Source organism: Myotis nattereri, assembly GCF_964212035.1.
Source record: "Myotis nattereri genome assembly, chromosome: 2".
In the NCBI taxonomy this organism is placed as follows: domain Eukaryota; kingdom Metazoa; phylum Chordata; class Mammalia; order Chiroptera; family Vespertilionidae; genus Myotis; species Myotis nattereri.
The window spans coordinates 106771651-106790619 of record NC_138076.1 but is presented as its reverse complement, the minus strand read 5'-3'; the positions used below and the strand labels follow the sequence as shown (position 1 = coordinate 106790619).

The 18969-nt window shown below is 47.9% G+C and overlaps 1 protein-coding gene and 1 pseudogene across 5 annotated transcripts in view; one reads left to right on the top strand and one right to left on the bottom strand.

The window, feature by feature from the left end:
• The window catches only part of BCL2L13 (BCL2 like 13), a 224849-nt gene that overhangs the window by 104274 nt on the left and 101606 nt on the right, over positions 1-18969 (top strand). For all 4 annotated transcript variants that reach the window (XM_081083523.1, XM_081083524.1, XM_081083521.1 and 1 more), the window contains one exon: positions 18403-18546. In XM_081083523.1, coding sequence (XP_080939649.1) covers positions 18403-18546 — 144 coding nt within the window. The remainder of the gene's footprint in view (positions 1-18402; positions 18547-18969) is intronic.
• LOC308512010 (small ribosomal subunit protein eS19-like) lies at positions 14469-14928 on the bottom strand (annotated as a pseudogene). The gene has a single exon. The product of its transcript is annotated as a small ribosomal subunit protein eS19-like (transcript).

Below are 18969 nucleotides of genomic sequence, written 5' to 3'. Positions count from 1 at the left end.
GTGACGGGGTGGCGCCGCAACCTCCCTATCGACCCTGCCTTGTGTGTGACAGGGGGCGGTGCCCCAACCCCCCAATCGGCCCTACCCTGAGCGTGACTGAGGGTGGCATCGCAACCTCCCGATCCGCCCTGCTCTTTTCATAACAGGGGGCGGCGCCCCAACTCCCCAATCAGCCCTGCTCTGAGCCCGACCAGGAGCTGCACCTAGGGATTGGGCCTGCCCTCTGCCACCCGGGAGCAGGCCTAAGCCAGCAGGTCGTTATCTCCTGAGGGGTCCCAGACTGCGAGAGGGCACAGGCCGGGCTGAGGGACCTTCTCTTCCCCCCGACTGCACAAATTTTTTGCATGGGGCCTCTAGTCCTACATAATAAAAGAGAAACATGTAAATTGACCATCCCTCCGCTATGCTCACCAGCCAATCAGGAGTGAGTATGCAAATCAACCCGAGAAAGCTGGCGGGTTAATTTGCATACACAGGTGCCAGGTGGAAAGCAGAGCAGGAGAGCCAGTAGCTTGGGGGGACGTGGCTCCCTCGGTCGCTCCCCCCAATTTTCCGGGAGGAGAGCCAGAAACTTGGAGGGACGTGGCTCCCTCGGTCACTCCCAATGACCTAGGGAACCACGTCCCCCCTAGCCGCCAGGTGGAGAGCAGAGCGGAAGAGCTGGCCAAGAGTGGAATTACTTGGGGAACTTGGCTCCCCAAGTCGCCAGACGGAGAGCAGAGAGGGAGAGGTGGCAGCCTGGAGGACTTGGCAGAGTGGGAGACCGTTGGATGGGAAAACCAAGAGCGTGGGGAGCACCAGGAATTCTGGGAATAGTAGTTCTGGTGGCTGCCCCAGGACCAGAAGCAGAAGCCCAGAGCGCGGGGAGCACCAGGAGTGCTGGGAATTGTAGTTCTAGTGGCAGACAGATCGCCTAGACCAGCGGTTCTCAACCTGTGGGTCGCGACCCCTTTGGAGGTCGAACGACCCTTTCACAGGGATCGCCTAAGACCATCAGAGAACACATATATAATTACATATTGTTTTTGTGATTATCACATTGTATGCGGGAAACGTATTTATACATTTTACGTATTTATACGTTCTACCAGTGTAGTAGAGCGCGGGGCACGTATTAATACGTTTTTTATAGACTAGCGGTAGAATGCGGGTAACGTATAAATACGTAAACTAAAGTTATTGTAATTTTACTGAACGTTGCCATTTGCGCAAAAAATTAGCAAAAATGGCCCACGCCACCTGTTAGCGCGCGATAAAAACTACCCGCAATGTGTTAATCACTATGCTTTAATTATGTTCAATTTGTAACAATGAAAATACATCCTGCATATCAGATATTTACATTACGATTCATAACAGTAGCAAAATTACAGTTATGAAGTAGCAACGAAAATAATTTTATGGTTGGGGGTCACCACAACATGAGGAACTGTGTTAAAGGGTCGCGGCATTAGGAAGGTTGAGAACCACCTAGAGGAATCTAAGTCCTCCAGGGCTGAAAAGAATCTGGCTTATGCTAGGCAACAGGAGTGCCCTTCCCAATCAAAATCATGTTAGCTAATTTGAAGCAGTTAGCTAATATTTTACATTTTGTGTAAATATTTGCAAAATTTTGATATAACATTGTTAAATATGAATTTGGCTGTCTGGCAGGTAAATGAGTCTCATCAGAGAGAAGAAACACCCATCAGAGAGAAGAAAAAATTGTCCACAAAGCATGTCAGGTTATGGGGCAAACAGTATCAGTTGTAAAAGGATTGTAAAAGCATCTTGGTCATACTCTTTAAATATATCAGAAGAAGGGGAGGAAGAAAGCTGGTCACAAACCTGTATTAATAGTATGATTTTTTTTAAGTACACGTATTAATGTTGACTATTAATGTCGTATATATATATGCCTAGAAATGTAATGAAATGTGTGCCAAAATATTGGATAATACATAGTAGCTATCTCAGAATCGTAGGTAATTTTCTTTTTTCCCTGATTAATATTGGTTTTTTTTCCTATATACTTTTCTGTTTATAGAAAAACTGAAGAAAATGACCATCAAAAAGAAAAAGGCACTCTGGCTGGCATAGCTCAGTGGTTGAGCATCAGCCTATGAACCAGGAGGTCATTGTTTGATGGATTTCTGGTCAGGGCACATGCCTGGGTTGCAGGCTTGATCCCTAGTGTGGTGCGTGCAGGAGGCAGACAATGATTCTCTCATCATTGATATTTCTATCTCTTTCTCTCTCTTCTCTCTGAAATCAATAAAAAAATTCTTTGAAAAGAAAAAAAAAGAAAAGAAAAAGGCAACTAGAGTGTTCCTGTATGACGTTCATAGTATAATAAATAGACTTTGGAAAGAATAATAGCAAAGATAAATGAATTATTTGCCTTTAATTTTAGTGGAATATTAAATCACTAATCTTTTAAATTTTTTATTAAAATTTTAAGCATATACAGAAGTAGAGACATTTTTATAATCTCATGTATCCATTACTCAGCTTCAACAATTATTAATATACTAGAGGCCCGATGCATGAAATTTGTGCACAGGGGCAGGGGGGGTGTCCCTCATCCTGGCCTGCGCCTTCTGACAATCCGGGACCCATTGGGGGATATCGGACTGCTTGCTCCTGCCACTGCCACTGCGCTTGCCAGCCATGAGCCCCGCTTCTGGCTGAGCAGCACTCCTGCCGTGGGAGCACAATGACCACCAGGGGGTAGCTCTTGCGTTGAGCATCTTCCCCCTGGTGGTCAGTGTGCATCATAGTGACCAGTCGTTCTGGTTGTTCCGCCGTTACGGTCACTGGGCTTTTATATATATACACTCGGGGCCCGGTGTACAAAATTCGTGCACTGGGTGTGTGGGGAGGGGAGTGTCCCTCAGCCCAGCCTGCCCCCTCGCACGTACTGGGAGCCCTTAGGCGTTGACACCCATCACCCTCCAATCGCAGGATCGGCCCCTTGCCCAGGCCTGACGCCTCTGACAGAGGTGTCAGGCTTGGACAGGGGACCCCCATCTCCCCCCGATCACTGGCTCTGGCCCCCGCCCAGGCCTGTGGCCTCTGGCCCAGGAATCATGCCTGGGCAGGGGACCCCCATCTCCCTCTGATCGCTTGCTCCACCCCCCGCCCAAGCCTGACGCCTCTGACCCAGGCTTCAGGCCTGGGCAAGGGGACCATCATATCCCCCCAATCCCCGGCTCCACCCCCAACCCAGGCCTGATGCCTCAGCCAAAGGAGTTGATCCTCATCACCCTCCGATCACCAATCACCGGATCGGCCCCTTGACCAGGCCTGAGGCCTCCGGCAGAGGTGTCAGGCCTGGGCAGGGGACCCCCAGCTCCCCGCGGTTGCAGGCTCCACCCCTGCCCAGGCCTAATGCCTCTGGCCGAGGAGTCCGGCCCGGGCAGCGGAGACCCACAGCTGCAGTGGCCCCGCGATCGTGGGCTCCGCTTTAGGCCCAGGCAAGGGACCCCTAGCTCCTGGGACTGCCAGCTTCGACCGTGCCCAGCTCCCATTGCTGGCTCCACCCCTACTTCCTGCTATCACTGGCCAGGGCGGCAAAGGCGCCTGATTCTCCGATCATGGCTGGGGGGCAGGGCAAAGGCGGCCCCAGGGCCGCCTTTGCCCTGCCCCCCAGCTCTTAGCTCCCCCCTGGGTTTCAGATCACTGTCAGTGGCAGGGGGCTTCTTCCTGCTTTCCCTTTCGCCTCCCTGCATTGTGCCAACATATGCAAATTAACCGCCATCTTGTTGGCAGTTAACTGCCAATCTTAGTTGGCAGTTAATTTGCATACAGCCCTGATTAGCCAATGAAAAGGGTAGCGTCGTACGCCAATTACCATTTTTCTCTTTTATTAGTGTAGATAGATAGATGGCTGGTCTTATTTTACGTACCATCCTCCCCCACACATACAAACACATTCTTCCTACTTTACCCTAGATCAGCCGTGGGCAAACTACGGCCCGCGGGCCGGATCCGGCCCGTTTGAAATGAATAAAACTAAAAAAAAAAAGTCTGTACCCTTTTTTGTAATGATGTTTACTTTGAATTTATATTAGTTCACACAAACACTCCACCCATGCTTTTGTTCTAGCCCTCCGGTTCAGTTTAAGAACCCATTGTGGCCCTCGAGTCAAAAAGTTTGCCCACCCCTGCCCTAGATTATTTTGAAGTAGACCCTAGACATATTATTTTATTCATAAATATATTAGTATGTATTTCCAAGAAAAATATATCCCTTTTTTAACCAGCTGATAATACCATTGTTACATATCAAATATTAATAGTAACCCTAATATCGCATTATCCATTCACTATTCAAATTTGTAAAGGTATTTTTAAAAGGTGATTTGTTTGAAAAGTATCTAAACATTTGGTTGATATGTCTCTTACATCTTTCCTTTTTCTTTATTTTCTAACAGCTTTATTGAAATAGAATACTTTGCAGTTTACCTTTTTTGGGGGGGATGTTAATCCTCACCCCGAGGATATATTTTCTATTGATTATTTTAGAGTGGAAGGGAAGGACGGAGGGGGAGAGAGAAAAAGAGAGAGAAACATTGATGTGAGAGTGACACATCGATTGGTTGCTTCCCACATGTGTCCTGACCAGGGCCAGGGATAGAACCTGCAACCCAGGTACATACCCTTGATCGTGAATTGAACCCACAACCCTCTGGTGTGTGAGCCAGTGCTGTAACCACTGAGCAACACAAGCCAGGGCAATATAATTTATATAAATACATATTTTTTATGTTTTTATTGATTTTACAGAGGAAGGGAGAGGGAGAGAGATGGAAACATCAATGATAAGAGAGAATCATTGATTGACTGCCTCCTGCACACTCCCAATTGGGGATCGAGCCTGCTACACAGGCATGTGTCCTGACCAGGAATTGAACTGTGACCTCCTGGTTCATAGGTTGATGCTCAACCACTGACCCACACTGGCCAGGCCAATTTACCATTTAAAGCACATAATCCAGCGGTGTTTAGAATATTCACAGAATTATGCAACCATCATCACAATCAATTTTTGAAAAATTTCATTATCTCAGAAAAGAACTCCATATTTTTTTGATATCACTCTCCAATTCCCCTATTCCCCTCAGCTGTAAGCAACCACTAATATGCTGACTGTCTCTACAAATTTGATTATTCTTGATATTTCATATACATTGACTCTGTTAAAAATTAAATTTATTGGGGTAACAGTTGTTAGTAACATTATATAAGCTTCAGGTATATAATTTTATAATACATCATTATATTACACTAGAGGCCCGGTGCACAAAAATTTGTGCACTGGGGGGGGGGGGGGGAGTGGTCCCTCAGCCCGGACTGTGCCCTCTGGCAGTCTGGGACCCCTCGGGAAATAATGACCTGCTGACTTAGGCCTGCTCCCGGGTGGCAGAGGGCAGGCCCAATCCCTAGGTGCAGCCCCTGGTTGGGCTCAGAGCAGGGCCGATTGGGGAGTTGGGGCGCTGCCCCCTGTCATGCACAGAGCAGGGCAGATCGGAAGGTTATGATGCCACCCTCAGTCACGCTAAGGGCAGGGCCGATTGGGGGGTTTAGGCACCGCCCCCTGTCACACTCAAGGCAGGGTTGATGGGGAGGTTGCAGTACCACCCCCTGTCACGCACAGAGCAGGGCCAGTCAAATGGGTTGGCGCTCCGTACCCTGTCACGCACAGAGCAGGGTCAGTCAGGGGGTTGGGGAGCTCCCCCGTGTCACGCACAGAGCAGAGCCGATCAGGGGGTTGAGGAGCTCCCCCCTGTCACTCACAGAGTAGGGCCAATAGGGGAGTTGGGGCACCGTCCCCTGTCACACACAGAGCAGGGCGGATCAGGGGGTTGGGGTGACGCACCCTGTCTCACTCAGGGCAGAGTCGATGGGGAGGTTATGGCTCTACCCCGTCACAGAGTAGGGCCCATGGGGCGCGGGAGGTTGGGGCACCACACCCTGTCACAGAGCAGGGGCGATCAGGGGGCTGGGGCACTGCACCCTGTCACACACAGAGCCGCAGGGCGATCAGGGGGTTGGGGTGCCTTCCCCTGTCACAAACAGAGCAGGGTGGATAGGGAGGTTGTGGCCCCGCCCCGTCACACACAGAGCCACAGGGCGATCATGAGGTTTGGGCGCTGCCCCCTGTCACGCTGATCCCGGTGCCGGGAGGCCTCGTGTCTCCACTGATCCCGGTGCTGGAAGGCATATTACCCTTTTACTATGTAGGATAGAGGCCTGGTATATGGGTAGGGGCTGGATGGTTTGCCCTGAAGGGTGTCCTGGATCAGGGTGGGTGTCCCCAATGGGGTGCCTGGCCAGCGTGGGTGAGGGGGTGATGGATTTTTCAGCTGGTCACACACCCTTCAGGGTGGGTGTCCCCACTGGGGTGCCTGGCCAGTCTGGGTGAGGAGCTGAGGGCTGTTTTCAGGCTGGTGGGTGACTGAAGCTCCCAACCGCTCCTTTTTTTTTTTTTCTTTCTTTCTTTTTTTTCTGGGCCATCTTTAGCTCTGAGGCTTGGCTCCAGCTCTTAGGCCTCGGCTGCTGAAAGCAGGTATCTGGTTTGTTTGGGTTCTATAATCGAAACACTGTTTCAACTCCAGCTCTGAGATCCTGGCTTGCTGAAAGCAGGTTTCTGGGGTTTGTTTAGCTTCTATATTTGTAACAATATTTCAAACTGCAAACTCAGAGGCTGGAAGCAGCAGGCGGGGAACGTTGGAGTCCTCCGTCACTGTAGCAAGCAAGCTTCATGTTCGCTTCAAGCTGCCTGGCTGCCGGCCACCATCCTGGCTGGCAGTTAATTTGCATATTGCCCCGATTAGCCAATGGGAAGGGTAGCGGAGGTACGGCTAATTACCATGTTTCTCTTTTATTAGATAGGATTGTGTGCTCACTACTCAAAGTGTAGTCTCCTGTCATTATTATATATATATTCTATATAATGAAAGAGAAGCATGTAAATTGACCATCCCTCCGCTACACTCACCAGCCAATCAGGAGTGAGCATGCAGATTAACCTGAGAAAGATAGCGGGTTAATTTGCATACACAGGCGCCAAAGTGTCCTGGGTCCTGGGAGCATCCTCTGAGTGGCCGATGGCCCAGAACGTCTCCAACCACTCTGGGCCTATGGGCACAGGTGCCAAGCAGATGTTCCCACCCTGTGGCTGCTTGTGTGTCCACCAGCGGCCTGGGTCCATGCCCCCCAGCCCAATGCCCACAATGCGGGGCTGCTGGCCTGGGGGGCATGCCCCTGGTGGAGGCGGCCGCTGCGCGTGGACCAGAGTCTTCACACTCCCACAAGCCCGATGCCCACAACGCAGGGCTGGCTGCCAGCCTCAGGGGTGTGCCCGCCGGTGGCAGGGACACGTCCTTAGCCCAGTGGACACAACGCAGGTTGTCTTCTGCGCATGAACTACAGAGAAAACACCTTCTCTTTTTTTAAAAATATATTTTATTGATTTTTTACAAAGAAGAGGGGAGAGGGATAGACAGTTGGAAACATTGATGAGAGAGAAACATCGATCATCTGCCTCCTGCACACTCCCCATTGGGGATGTGCCCCCAACCAAGGTACATGCACTTAACAGGAATCAAACGTGGGACCCTTCAGTCTGCAGGCCGATGCTCTACCCACTGAAGCAAAGCAGTTCGAGCGTAAACACCTTTTCTGACCGCTCATTGGCTAAGCTCCCGGTATTCCGCCACTTGCAGTGTTCTTGGTAACTTAGGTTATATGAATCCAAGAAGGTGATCTAGGGTTTTCCACCTCACTCCTGGAGGAAAAAACCAAGGTCCGCTGCTGGAGGGGCTAAGAAATGTCATACCCTAACCAGTTTGGCTCAGTAGATAGAGTCTCGGGCTGCCGACCGCAGGGTCTGGGTTCAATTATGATCAAGGGCATGTACCTAGGTTGCAGGCTCCTCCCTGGCTGGGTCATGTCAGAGCTCATGCAGGGGGCAACCAATCAAAGTGTCCCTCCCATTGATGTTTCTCTCTGTCTCTCCCTCTCTCTTCCACACTCACTAAAAAATCAATGGAAACATATCCTCAGGTGAGGATAAAAGAAGAAAGAAAAAAAGAAATGTTATATCCTATGAAAGACACAGCTTGAAAATGCCTAAAGAAAGTTATCATTTTTTCATGGTGAAGGTACTGGAGTCTGTGTTGATGAAAACACCTTAGCGGCTGCGGTGGCTGGCAGGGCCCTGATCAGCTTGGTCATCTCCCCTAGAAGGAGGCCAGACTGTGGCTTAGACCTGCTCCCCATAGGGAGCGGGCCTAAACAGTCAGTAGGGCATCCCCTGAGGGCTCCCAGTCTGTGAGAGGGGGCAGGCTGGGCTGAGGGAAACCCCTTCCCCCAGTGCACGAATTTTGTGCCCCGGGCCTCTAATATATATATTGTTTTTTAGAATTTTATTTATTGACTAGAGCAGTGATGGTGAACCTTTTGAGCTTGGCGTGTCAGCATTTTGAAAAACCCTAACTTAACTCTGGTGCCATGTCACATATAGAAATTTTTTGATATTTGCAACTATAGTAAAACAAAGATTTATATTTTTGATATTTATTTTATATATTTAAATGCCATTTAACAAAGAAAAATCAACCCCAAAAATGAGTTCACATGTCACCTCTAACACGTGTGTCATAGGTAGGCCATCACTGGACTAGAGGCCCGGTGCATGAAATTCATGCACTGCGGGGCGGGGGGGCGGGGAGGTGTCCCTCAGCCCAACCTGTACCCTCTTCAATCTGGGATCCCTCAGGGGATGTCCAACTGCCGGTTTAGGCACGATCCCACAGGGGTCGTCAGTTGGACATCCTTCTTACAATCTGGGACTGCTGGCTCCCAACCGCTTGCATGCCTGCTTGCCTCATTGCTCCTAACTACTTCTGCCTGCCAGCCTGATCACTCCCTAACCACTCCCCTGCCAGCCAGATTGACAACTAACTGCTCCCTGCCATCCTGATCACCCCCAACTGCCGTCCCCTGCTGGCCCTATCGCCCCCAACTGCCCTCCCCTGCTGGACTGGTTTCCCCTATCTGTGCTGCCCTGCTGGCCCATTTGCCCCTAACTGCCCTCCTCTGCCAGCCTGGTCCCCCCCAACTGCCCTCTTCTGCCAGTCTGGTCGCCCCTAACTGCCCTCCACTGCAGGCCTGTTTCCCCCCAACTGTCCTCCCTTGCAGGCCCAGTCACCCCCATCTGCCCTCTCCTACCAGCCCAATTGCCCCCAACTGCCTTCCCCTGCAGGCCTGGTCGCCCCCAACTGCTCTCCCCTGCTTGCCTGGTCACCCCCAACTGCCCTCCCCTGCTGGCCTGGTGGCCCCTAACTGCCCTACCCTGCCAGCCATCTTTGTGCAAGGGCGTGACGGTCAATTTGCATATTAGCTCTTTATTATATAGGATTTTTAGAGAGAGGAAGGGAAAGAGAGAGAAACATCAATTTGTTGTTTCACTTATTCGTGGATTTTTTGGTTGTTTCTTTTATTTTTTAATTGAGTTGTTTTAGAGATAGGGGAAGGGAGAGAGATAGAGACATTGATTTATTCCACTTATTTGTGCATTCATTGGTTGATTAGTGTATGTGTCCTGACCAGGGATCGAACCCCCAACCTTGATATATGGGACGACCCCGTAAACAACTGAGCTACCCAGCTAGGGCCCCATTATATAGTTGATGCTCCTTATCCTCTTTATTCTCCCTACATTCTCCTTTTTCTTTGGTAACCACCATATTGTCTATGAATTCGTTTTGTTTGTTTGTGTATAGGTTTCTGCTTTATATCCCACACTAGTGGCCTGGTGCATGAAATTCATGCATGGGGGGAGGGGTTCCCTTAGCCCAGCCTGCACCCTCTCCCATCAGGGACCCCTTGGTGGGATCGGGTCTAAAATGGCGGTCGGACATACCTCTCGCATTCTGGGACCACTGTCTCCTAACCGCTCACCTGCCTGCCTGCCTGACCACCCCAACCTCTCTGCCTACCTGCCTGATTGCCCCTAACTGCCCTCCCTTGCCAGTCTGATCTTGCCCCCAACTGCCCTCCCCTGCTGGCCTGATCTCGCCCCTTAACTGCTCTCCCCTGCTGGCCTGGTTGCCCACAACTTCCCTCCCCTGCCGGCCTGATCTCACCCCCAACTGCCTACCCCTACCGGCCTGATCTCGTCCCCAACTGCCCTCCCCTGCTGGCCTGATCTCACCCCCAAACTGCTCTCCCCTGCTGGCCTGATTGCTCCAACTGCCCTCCCCTGTCAGCCTGGTTGCCCCCAACTGCCCTCCCCTGCCAGCCTGATCACCCCTAACAACCTCTCCCTCAGCTCCCACCACCATGGCTTTGTCCAGAAGGAAGTCAGATGTCCAGAAGATGGCCGGTCGACCTGGTCTAATTAGCATATTACCCTTATAATAGAATAGATTGATTATATAGGATAGAATTTCTTAAATGGCAGGGCCGGGGGTGGGGGAGCCTTTTTCATCAGTAGGAGATGGTCTTGGCAGACAAAAACACATAATCCATCTATCTGGACTGATAGCCAGCCATATACACTATACTGCCAAACCTGTCATTAAAAAGTTGAACCGCTTTCTTACACCTTACACCAAACAGCTGTTTCCCTTAAAAGCCCTCCTCAGCCCCCACCTTAGGTTCTGCCTTTGCAGTTCACCCAGATTAGGTTCTGATTGGTCGGTTTCTATGCCAGTCAGTGTCAAAAGCTCCGCCTCCTAGGCAGCCATTGGCTCCTCACACTTCACCCATATTTGGTTCTGATTGGTCGGTTTCTATGCCAGTTGGCATCAAAAGCTCTGCCTCCTAGGCAGCCATTAGCTACTTACACTTCACCTAGATTTGGTTCTGATTGGTCAGTTTCTATGGCAGTAGGCATCTCTGGGCCTATCTCTGGGCCTGATCAGAGAGGCGGTGCTTATCAGCAGTCCCAGCGGAGGCCCAAGAGAAAGAGAGGCGCGGCTGCTGGCCCGGCCCAGAGCGAAAGAGAGAGGCAAGTGCTGATCAACAGCTGCCATGGAGACTACAGATCAGATCCTGCTTCTCTCGCCAGGCCTCTCTCCGGGCCTGATCCGCAGCCCCCTCCACAGTCAGTGCTGGGTCGGGGCACCTGCAGCGGCGGCAGTCAGTGCTAGGTTACCGCAACCCAGCACTGACTTCTGGTTGGTCGAGTCTTCGGTCGTTTTGTATGTTACAGACCCTGGGTTTTTATATATTAGGATATGAGTGAAATTATATGATTCTTGTTCTTTTCCATCTGAATTATTTCGCTTAACATGATACTCTTTCACACATGTTGTTGCAAACAGCAGCATTTCATCCTTTTGTATGGCTGAGTAGTATTTAATTGTCCCAATAGTTATTCAGTAGCATATTGTTTAATCTCCACATATTTGTGGTTTTTACAGGTTTTTTTCTTGTAGTTAACTTGCAATTTATTATTGTTGTGCTTGAAGAATATGCTTGGTATTATTTTAGTCTTAAATGTTTTGAGACTAGTTTTGGTTCCAAGTGCACTTGAGAAGAATATATATTCTGTTATCTTGGGATGGAAAGCTCTATAAATATCAACTATGTCTATTTGGTCTAATGCAGCGGTTCTCAACCTGTGGGTTGCGACCCCTTTGGGGGTCGAACGACCCTTTCACAGGGGTCACCTAAGACCATTAGAAAACACATATATAATTACATACTGTTTTTGTGATTAATCACTATGCATTAATTATGTTCAATTTGTAACAATGAAATTGGGGGTCACTACAACATGAGGAACTATATTAAAGGTTCGAGGCATTAGAAAGGTTGAGAACCACTGGTCTAATGTGTCATTAAGTCCAATATTTTCTTACTGATTTTCTATGTCAATTATTTATTCACTAGTAGCCCTTCGCATGAATCTGTGCGCCAGTAGCTCGCCAGTAGCTCGCTGCCTCCCTTCAGTAGCTCTCCACCTGCTGCCCCGCCCTCCTGTGGCTCCCCCTGTCCTCCCTCCCCCCCCCCACCCCGCCCCCTCTCATAGCTCGTTGCCACCCTCCTGCCTGTAACTCTCTGCCACCCGCTTGTAGCTCGCTGCCCCACCCTCCTGCTGATCCGTGATCCAGTTGTTACGTGGTCGGTTGTTATGTTTCACGGCATAATGACCATTTGCATATTACATCTTTATTATACAGGATTGCTGTCAGTGGGGTATTCAGGTCCCCTAATATAATTGTGTTGTTGTTGTTGTTGTTGTTGTTGTTGTTGTTGTTGTTGTTTTAGCTTCTCCCTTTAGGTCTATTAGTAATTACATATATATTTTGGTGCTCACAAGTTGGGGGCATTTATTAAGTGCTATGTATTCTTGATGAATTGGCCCCTTTATGTACATTTTTGTCTCTTGAAATCTGTTTTTTCTGATATAAGTATGGCTATACCAACTTTTCTCTGGATTCCGTTTGTTTAGAGTATTGTCTTCCACTCCTTTGCTTTGAGTCTGTTTGTTTTTATAGCTGAGGTGAGTCTCCTGAAGGCAACATATAGCTGGGTGATATTTTGTAACCCATCCTGCTAATCTTTGCCTTTTGATTGGTTAATTCAGTCCATTTATATTTAGGATTTACATCTATTTTACCTTTAGTTTTCAGGTTGCTCTGTGTTTCCACTGTTTATTTTTCCTTTTTTCCCCCCTGCTCTTTTAGTTTGGTTGTTCCTATGATTTTTTCTCCATTTCCTTATTCTTTGTGCTACATGCCTCAATTCTGGATTTTTATTTTGTGGTGACCATTGGATTTATGTAAAAGGAGATTCATGCATACAATAGTCTTGTTTCTTCTAATTGTGTCTTATCTTTATTCACCAGTGTATGTTCATTACCTTTTCCACTCCCATTTGTTTTTGTCACATACCTTTTTTATGTTCATTTCCAAATTTCAGAAGTTACTGTCTTTTGAAATATATATTTTTAATTTTTAAATTGCAGTTGACATTTAATATTTTATAGTTACAGGTGGAGAGCACAGAGGGTTAGACATTTATGTAACTTATGAAGTGATCCCCCTGATAACTCTAGTAGTAGCTACCTGAATCATACATAGGTATTATAATACTACTGACTATTTTCTCTATTCTGTACTTTCCATCTTTATGAAAATTTGTAACTGTCAGTTTGTACTTGATCCCTTCCCCCTTTTTACCCAGCTTCCTAACCCCACTCCTATCTGGCAACCTTAGTTTGTTCTCTATGTCTATGAGATTGTTTTTGTTTTTGTTGTTGTTGTCAATCTTCACCCAAGGATATTTTCCCATTCATTTTTAGAGAATGGAAGGGAGGGGGAGAGGCAGAGAGAGAGAGAAACATGTTTCTTTGTTTCCTCTTTTTACTTGCTTTCCTGTGTTTGTTTCTTTATATAAGATAGATCTGCTACATCTTTCAGTCTTATTATTACATAGTAGGTATCCTGTGGGGCCCAGTATTAGAGACTCCTTTGAGGACTGTCCATGACTACAGAGGATGGGCTCTTATCCAGGTGCTGACCTTACAGAGGGAGATTAGCTTTAGCAGGGCTCTGATGCCTGTTGATTCCACCCTTTGGGTGTGCCATTTGTGGAGCTAATTGGGTGGTGCTCTGGTGTGGTCTGAATCCAGCCAGTGGGTGTATTGGCTCTGGGGCCTCCTGGGTGGGGCTCTGGTGGAGGACCATCTGAGCTACTGCCTGTGCCTGGCTCCAGGCCACCTGATAGGAGCTACAAAGTGAGCTGCAGTTGATAGCTGCCTGTGCTGGCCTTGGAGGCACCTGGGAGAGGCTATACTGAAAACCTAGGCCAGCTGCCACTAGTGTTGGGCTTGGGGCCACTTAGCAAGAGGTACAGGGCATGCTGAGGCCATCCTCTATTTTTTTGAGGATTGTGGACTTTTGAGAGATTTTTGGAAAGTCCACATGTAGCATGGGTTGAGGCAGGCTCCTTGTGAAGAACAGCTATTGAAAGAGATTCAGCCTTGTGTGTGAGTTGGGTGGAGAGGGGGTCTCAAGGAGTCAGCAGGATGGAGGAGTGGTGTTAGACAGTTTCATGGAGTGTCAGATTTGGCACTGGATTGCACCGGCTGTATAGGGGGAAGAAGGTTCAACAAAGGAACAATGGTGCCTGGCTGCCCACTGGGTGGGAGGAGAGCTCAACAATGAAACAATGGCCCTTGCCAGCACTTCTCTCCTTCCAGGCCTCACGCAGAAGTCAGACAATTTAGTTCATCCCCATATGTCCTTGGAGATTTGAGCTCCCGTCCTTTCTCTGGAGCTTAGTGCAAGAATTTGTGAACAAGTGAGTGTATGTGTAGAATCTTTTAGAGTAATGCCTGAATCTCCAGCAGTCCTCCTTCTTCGGCCACAATCTGTGTTGGTTTTTACAGCCAGGTATGTGAGGATGCCAAGATATCCTTCCCATTTTTTTTTTTTTTTTACAAATGAGGCAATTTATTAACCCAGCAATTAATACTTCTTATTGGCAGCTGCCACATGCCCTGCGATTCTGTTCAGATCTCTTTCTCTAAGGTGTCAATTTGCGGCCCCCGTCCTGATCCCTTTTCACCATTTTCAGCCCCTCCAGGACTTGGAGGACCCTGCGGGCCACACACTTAGAGCCTCTGCTAAAGTGGCTGGGCATGACACCATTTCTCTGTCATCCTCCATAGATCTTGGTCATGGAGCCAACCCAGCTCCTTCCCGAAGGTACAGGTGCTGCGCTATGGAAGCAGCTCGTGTATAGAACCAATTGTCGTTGTACGGAGCAAGGTCTTTATGCTTGGCCAGTTTGACAGTGTCCACCCATTCAGGGACTTTCAGCTTCCCGGACTTTTTGAGGAAGGCTGCCAGAGCTCTTAACGAACTCCTGCTGGTTCACGTCTTTTACAGTAACTCTGGGCATTGTGCAGCTTCGGTGCTGCCAGCCAGGGGAACAGTCTTCCCAATTCTTGACTGCCACAAATGAGTATGGAACCAATCCATTTCATGTGTTCTCCCCTCCCACCTGTATTGATGTGGGTTCTTCTTTATATCCTTAGTTATAGGAGTTCTTTTTATCTATTTTTCAGATGCTTCTCAGGGATGGTTGTTTATTATAATCTAGTTGGTTTTTTTTGGATGTGGTCATGGAAGGAGGCAAGTACAACGTTTACCTACCCCACCAATTAAAACATTCTTTAGCTGAAACCGGTTTGGCTCAGTGGATAGAGCGTCGACCTGTGGACTGAAAGGTCCCAGGTTCGATTCCAGTCAAGGGCATGTACCTTGGTTGTGGACACATCCCCAGTAGGAGACGTGCAGGAGGCAGCTGATCGATGTTTTTCTCTCATCGATGTTTCTAACTCTCTATCTCTCTCCCTTCCTCTCTGTAAAAAAAAAAAAATCAATAAAATATATTTTTAAAAAACCCAAAACATTCTTTAAAAATATGTTTTTATTGATTTCAGGAGAGGAAGGGAGCGGGGGGATAGAAACATCAATGATGAGACTCATTGATTGGCTGACTCCTGCACACCCCCTACTGGGGATCAAAACTACAACCTGGGCATATGCTGTAACCAGGAATCAAACCATGACCTCCTGGTTAATGGGTTGACACTCCACAAACCACTGAGCCACACCAGCAGGCCCACCAGTTCTTTTTAAATACTTTCCTCCCTTAACCTGTATGTTATAATTAAGAATTTTGTATCCTCTTCTGAAATAGAGTTGCAAATTCCTGCTTCTGTCCATTTGTTTATCTTACAGTTTTGTGTTCTTTTTTGTTTTTGTTTTAGGTAGAAGAGCTCCTTTCAACATTTCTTGTAATACAGGTCTTGTGTGGATAAATTTCCTCAGCTTCTGTATGTCTGGAAAAGCCTTTATTTCTCCTTAACATCTAAAGGTTAAATTTTCTGGATATATTATCCTTGGCTGATGATTTATCTCTTTCAATAATTTGAATATTTGATTCCCCTCTTTCATTGCTTGTAGGGTTTCTGCTGAAAAATCTGATGATAATCTAATGGGGTTCTCTTTGTTTAAAGTATGTTTTTGTTTTTTAGAGAGAGGGAGAGGGACAGGGAGAGGGACAGGGAAAAAGAGAGAGAAACATAATGGGCATCATCAATCGGCTGCCTTATGCACGCCCCCCCCCCCCACTGGGGATCAAGCCCACAATCTGTCCATGTGCCCTGACCAGGATTCAAACCAGGGACCTCTTGGTTCCTGAACTGATGCTCAACCGCTGAGCCACACTGGCCGGGCAGATGGGTTTTTCTTTATAGGTTACTATCTTCTTTATCCTGGCTGCCTTGAGGATTCTTTCTTTATCATTAATTTTTGACATCTTTAATATCCTGTGCCTTGGAGAAGGCTTTTTTTGGATTGAGATAATTAGGTATTCTGTTAGCTTCTCAGATTTGAGGTTCCAGCTTTTTCCAGTTTGGGAAGTTCTCATCGATTATTTGCTTGATTTTGGCTCTCTTTTTCATTCTCCTTCTCATAAGCATTATTGTTACATTGCTCTTTCTAATGGAGTCAGGAGTTCTCAGCGAGTTATTTCATTTTCTTAAACCTATCAGTTCTCTCCTTTCACCTGAGTAATTTCTAGATTTCTATCTTTAAGATCACTAAATCTGTCTTCCATCTGTCCTTCTCTGTTTCTCAAGCTCTCTGATTCATTTTCAAAATGAAGGTACTATTATTTTACACAATCTCCTGTATCTTGCTTATTTCTCTGAAAGTAAATCTTGGTGATTGGACAGTAAACAATCTAATATATTTAACCAGTCCCAAGGCTTTTGCTATTTATAAATAACTAGGGGCCCGGTGCACGAAATTCCTACACTGGGTGGGGGGGGGAGAGTGTCCCTCAGCCCAGCCTGCCTCCTCTCACATACTGGGAGCCCTCAGGCGTTGACCCCCATCACCCTCCGATCGCCTGATCGGCCCCTTGCCCAGGCCTGACACCTCCGCCAGAGGTGTCAGGCTTGGACAGGGGACCCCCATCTCCCCCCGATCACTGGCTCTGGCCCCCGCCCAGGCCTGAGGCCTCTGGCCCAGGAATCATGCCTGGGCAGGGGACCCCCATCTCCCTCTGATCGCTTGCTCCACCCCCCGCCCAAGCCTGATGCCTCTGACCCAGGCTTCAGGCCTGGGCAAGGGGACCATCATATCCCCCCAATCCCCGGCTCCACCCCCCGCCCAGGCCTGATGCCTCAGCCAGAGGAGTTGACCCTCATCACCCTCCGATCACCAATCACCGGATCGGCCCCTTGACCAGGCCTGAGGCCTCCGGCAGAGGTGTCAGGCCTGGGCAGGGGACCCCCAGCTCCCCGCGGTTGCAGGCTCTGCCCCTGCCCAGGCCTGACACCTCTGGCCTAGGCATCCGGCCCAGGCAGCGGGGACCTGCAGTGGCAGCGGGGGGCGCCGCGATCATGGGCTTCGCGTTAGGCCCAGGCAAGGGACCCCTAGCTCCTGGGACTGCCAGCTTCGACCGTGCCCAGCTCCCATCGCTGGCTCCACCCCTACTTCCTGCTATCACTGGCCAGGGCAGCAAAGGTGCCTGATTCTCCGATCATGGCTTGGGGGCAGGGCAAAGGCGGCCCCAGGGCCGCCTTTGCCCTGCCCCCCAGCTCTTAGCTCCCCCCTGGGTTTCAGATCACTGTCAGTGGCAGGGGGCTTCTTCCTGCTTTCCCTTTCGCCTCCCTGCATTGTGCCTACATATGCAAATTAGCCGCCATCTTGTTGGCAGTTAACTGCCAATCTTAGTTGGCAGTTAATTTGCCTATAACCTTGATTAGCCAATGAAAACGGTATCGCCATACGCCAATTACCATTTTTCTCTTTTATTAGTGTAGATGCTTCAATGATTTTTCTGTCTATATGTTGCCACACACACACACACACACACACGCCCACTTATTTTCATATAATTACTTCTAAAACCCCAAGTCAGTAATTTTCAACCTTTTTAATCTCATGCCCACATAAATTAATTACTAAAATTCTGTGGCACACCAATAATACATATTTTTGCTGATCTGACAAAAAAAATTGGTATAATTTTGATTCATTCACCCCAGACGAATATTGTTGTGTTGGCTATTGTCATTTTTTCACTTGACAATCTAAGGGAAAATAGGTGAGTGCCTCTGACTAAATAGTCAGATATTTCATGTTTTAAAAATTCTGCTTTATACCACTGTGCATACTGTTGAAAATCCCTGCTGTAAGGTATGAAACCTATATGCATTATTCACAAAAATTCTAGTAGGGATCAATGATTTATTTCCCTTATTGTAATAAGAATGAAATTTCATAATGATGCATCTGAGTTTGATTTTCTAGTACTTGAACTAATAAAATAAATTGTAAGTATTTAACTTTGTGTTTTTATTCTCTCATCTTTACATTGAAGATTTTGGTGCCGCTGGTTTTGCTACAACAAATGCTTTTGGAGTTGACAAGGCGTGGTCAAGAGCCTTTGAGTACATTGCTGCAGTTTGGTGTGACATATCTGGAAGACTATGCAGCAGAGTACATCATCCAGCAAGGTGGCTGGGTATGAGCTCTACTTTTTTTTTTTTAAATCATTATTGAAAGTGTTACATATGTCCCATTTTTCCCTCGTTCACCCCTTCTAGCATGCCCCCGCCTCCCGCCCCAGACCTTCACCACCCTATTGTCTGTGTACATGAGTTATGCATATATGCATATAAGTTCTTTGGTTGATTACTTCCCACCTACCCACCCTCCCCTACCTTCCTTCTGAGATTCTACAATCTGTTCCATGCTTCCATGTCTCTGGATCCACTCAGTTCATCAGTTTATTTTGTTGATTAGACTCCACATATGAGTGAGTTATGTGATACTTACCTTTCTCTGACTGGCTTATTTCACTAAGTACAATACTCTTCAGGTCCCTCCATGCTGTCTCAAAGGGTAAGAGATTCTTCTTTTTTACTGTTGCACAGTATTCTATGGT